Here is a 3,778-nt window from a genome sequence, read left to right as displayed (position 1 = left end):
TCTTTCCATCTTTAACATGGAGATTAAAGCTACTAGAGCAAATATGAGGTTTCACCAATGTTTTAGAAGCATGTGGAGGACTCTGGCTAGGGAATGCTGCATTTACCACAAAGGCCCATGAGTTGCACCTCTGTGTCAGAGAGCAGAATAGGATCCAGAAATCTCAACCATGCACATGTGTCTCAACCCAAAATGCTGCAGCTTTTGACCTTAAGGACTGCTTTAAGTTTTGCTTCTAGGAGGAGTTGATAACTTGCCCTGCTGTACCTGAGAGTGCAGTATATATACCATGCTATATCTACTGCGTCCTTCAGGGGCTGAACACATTCTTTTTCCTTTAAAGTAGAAGATGGCTCATACAACATGATACAAGACCCAAATAAAAGCAGCCTAAAATTTGTTCCTGTTGGGAACCTTTCTTCTGAAATGCTTTTTGTCAAGACTCCTGAAGGCACCGTTTTCTGGGGATCTAAGGAAGATTGATCTGCTGTATCTCAGGGGTCTGAATTTTCAGTTTGGCTTTAAAGCAGCCTGGTCCCTGGGCCAGCTGTTACAGCTCTGCATCACACTTAATTTTGCTCATACCCTTCAGCTGTGTGGTACAGGCAGGCTTGGTGAGGATGTATGCTCTCCCACCTAGGCTAGTTGGGCTCCTGCCCAGGTAGGAGTTGACCTTCTTTATCCTGTTGACAGGTCCTTGGTGGATCACCTGGGGAATGACACCCTTCTTCTGGTGGCTGGGGATCACGGCATGACAGAGACTGGAGACCATGGTGGCGACAGCGAGAAGGAAGTGAATGCAGCACTGTTTGTGTACAGCAGAACACCTCTGTTTGGCAGTGGCCCTCCAGAGGTGAGAAGAAGCTGTCACTGCCTGAGGTGGTGTCTGGGGTGAAAACTGCATCCTGGGACTACAGAGAGTAACAGTTTCATTTGGATTGTTTGGATTGAGAAGGAAGAGTCTGTCACCTTGACGAGAAGTGGGGAGTCTGTCACCTTGTCCCAAGAGTGGAAGGGCTGACAGAGGATGCAAGTGACTGAAGTGTTTGGGACTCATGTTCAGGCCCCTTCATCTGTGAGTGGTGTTTGTATGGGGCGAGGAGAGCTGTTAGACAGCTGGGCCTTACCCATTGACTGGCAGCTGCCAGCAGGCATCCTTTGCTCTGCTGGGCACTTGGGGTGGGCAGAACTGTGCTTATGCCTGGATTCACCTTTGAACAGGGATGTCTTCCCCATTGTCCTCTAGCACAAGTGAGAAGCTGTGTTGCTGTGTTCTTTCTGGATTTCCTGATTCTCCCCTGTCTCTTCAGGAGCCGGAGACCATTCCCCAGGTGAACCTGGTGCCCACTGTGGCTCTGCTGCTGGGTGTGCCCATCCCATACAGTAACATTGGAGAGGTGATGGCTGAACTTTTCTCTGGGGATGGTGATGCTGTGTCTGCAGCCTTGCAGCAGCTCTCGGTCTATCACATCAACGCCAAGCAGGTATGGCCAATGGTAGGGCCACCATTGGACTAGAGGGGAGAAGGAATGGCTTTTTAAGCACAAACCTCTTCTATTTGAGAAAGGTGGGGTGGCAACATGCTCTTATCTTCATGGGGAACTTATTTTGAAGCATTGCCTCCTTGCTGTATTTGCTCCAGTGAAAGGTGACAGCATTTTCCCCAAATTTAAATGAGATATATGTGTTTAGTGCTGTGATGTGGAAAATACTGGCTGGGGAGGTTGCATTCATTTAGGGACAAGGGTTGGCCCTAGATGGTCAGAGGTGGATTTGTCAATGGGGATCTATGGTTCCTCAAGGCTGAGGATGGCCAGGGGCAAGTTTCATGAATGGAGATTGGAGAATATATGTGGAAGTTTTGATGCTGCTTTCATTTTGGAGGAGAAACACTGTTAATTAAAAAGCTATTCTAGATCAGTGGCCAAAGGGAAACAGTAAAGGAGTAAATAAAAGAAATACCATGTAACAGATGACAGTAAAGTGGGATACAGAAAGAACAGTTTACACCAAGTGCAACAAAATGCAGAACCTCAAGAGCTGAATGACAAAATTTGAATGAGAGTGTCTATACCAGGTTTTTTCAATGGAGCAGGCCAAGTCAGAGCCACTATGGAAGATGTGAGGGCCATGGGTTGTGGTTCTGGTCGTGCTGCAGAGCCAGATTTGCCACAAGCGTTGCAAGGCATGTGTTTAAGGTAAGGGCTGGTCTGTCTTTCAGAGACCCTGGATTGATGGGAGCCCAGGAACAACTCCTCCAGAGCCCATCCAGCTCTTCAGGAGTGCCAGCTGGATGCCACTGGTGCAAGCCAGTGAGGAACTGGAGAGGATATGATTGTTGATGGGAAGATAGAAAAGTTCAGCCTCTCAGCTCTGTAATTATAGAGCTACAGAGTGCTTTGTCATTTAAAGATGATACTGTACATTAATGTCCATTAGTCACAGAGGATATCAATCATCTAGTAGGAATTAACATTATTCAGTCCTTCCTGTTTAAATATTTGCACTCACTTGTCTGAGGAGGCTTCTGTCTCAATCATATGTTGAAAAAGCTTTGGCATTCCAGGGAGGTTGTGCAAGCCTGAGAGAGAACTGGGGCATATGTGTGCCATTCATGGTCAGGGGCAGACTGATTCTGCCTGTGCCCTGAAGTGACTAGAAGGTGTGTGAAGTTGCAGGCCCTGAGCAGATGTGTACTACTGTGCAGCTGGATGTATGTGCAGGTGCCCTGCCCTGCTAATGCCCCTGTAAGACTTTTATGACTTTGGGATCACAGCTGCCTCTGTCTGTGTTCTCTTGAAGCAGGAAGCAAGAATAATGAGCTTTCCTGTGCAGTGGCTTAATGTGCTTGTATTAAAGAAGGGGAAGCAGTTTAGTTGGATCCACTACAAGCTTCTTAATTTGATGTCTATCCTCAGACAAAGCTGTAAAAGTTGACATTGGGTGCAGGTTAACATCTAGTAATGACTTGAACTTCTGGAGGATGTTTTCCTTGTTGCTGCCAAGGACTGTATAGAAGCCCTTAGTGATGCATGACATTAGCAGAGGTGCAGCTGCAGGTGAAGACGTGAGAGGAGGCAGTGTGGCTGTTGGGATGGATGCATCACTTGAGAGGGATGTCACTTTGGCAGAGAGATTGTGTTTTCTGCCTGTGACATCCTGGATTTGTGTGGATCTTGCAGCTGGAGACAGGTCTGCCCTGGCAGGGGTTGTCAGATTGCAGCTGTTTCCTTTCTGAAGGAACTGTTTGAGGCAGTGAATCCCATCCCAGTGGTCCCAGTGCCTCTGTCTGACCTGTGTCCCCTCTCCCATAGGTGGATCGCTTCCTGCACTCCTACTCGCTGGTGGCTCAGGACCTGCCAGCAGAACAGCTCCAGCGTCTACAGGAGCTCTTCTCCGGTGCCGTGGAGGAGCACACTCAGCTCTTGGCCCAGGTGCAGGGGGCAACACTGGTGCCTTTGGAGCTGGAATCCAGGCTGGGAAGCCTCATCAGTCACTTCCAGCGTTACCTGCGGGAGGCACGGGCTGTGTGCACCCAGTCCTGGGCTCGCTTCCACTCTCTGCGTATGGTGGGGGGCTGCGTCCTCATCGCTGCTTCCTGCTTGCTCTGCTACGTGGCCTCAGAGCTGGCCGCGTCCTCAGACTCTTTCTATCGCAGCTGCCTCCTGTACCCGCTGCTCTGGGGCCTCATGGGGGCTATTCTTCTTGGACTGGCCCATGTTTTCACCCAGGAGGGGCTGGATCTGCTTCTGGGGTCATCATAGGCCACCGCCAATTC

The 3,778-nt window shown here is 49.3% G+C and overlaps 1 protein-coding gene across 1 annotated transcript in view; it reads left to right on the top strand.

Annotated features, from left to right (window-relative positions):
- The window catches only part of PIGO (phosphatidylinositol glycan anchor biosynthesis, class O), a gene marked incomplete at its 5' end in the record, with an annotated part of 10,788 nt that overhangs the window by 3,131 nt on the left and 3,879 nt on the right, over nt 1–3,778 (top strand). Inside the window, 3 exons of the mRNA XM_009077252.1 lie at nt 694–853; nt 1,311–1,484; nt 3,315–3,754. Coding sequence (XP_009075500.1) covers nt 694–853; nt 1,311–1,484; nt 3,315–3,754 — 774 coding nt within the window. The remainder of the gene's footprint in view (nt 1–693; nt 854–1,310; nt 1,485–3,314; nt 3,755–3,778) is intronic.

This window comes from Acanthisitta chloris, unplaced genomic scaffold (genome assembly GCF_000695815.1).
Source record: "Acanthisitta chloris isolate BGI_N310 unplaced genomic scaffold, ASM69581v1 scaffold19240, whole genome shotgun sequence".
Classification (NCBI taxonomy): Eukaryota; Metazoa; Chordata; class Aves; order Passeriformes; family Acanthisittidae; genus Acanthisitta; species Acanthisitta chloris.
Note: the sequence above shows the minus strand (reverse complement) of the source record. Positions and strands in the feature narration are given on the sequence as shown.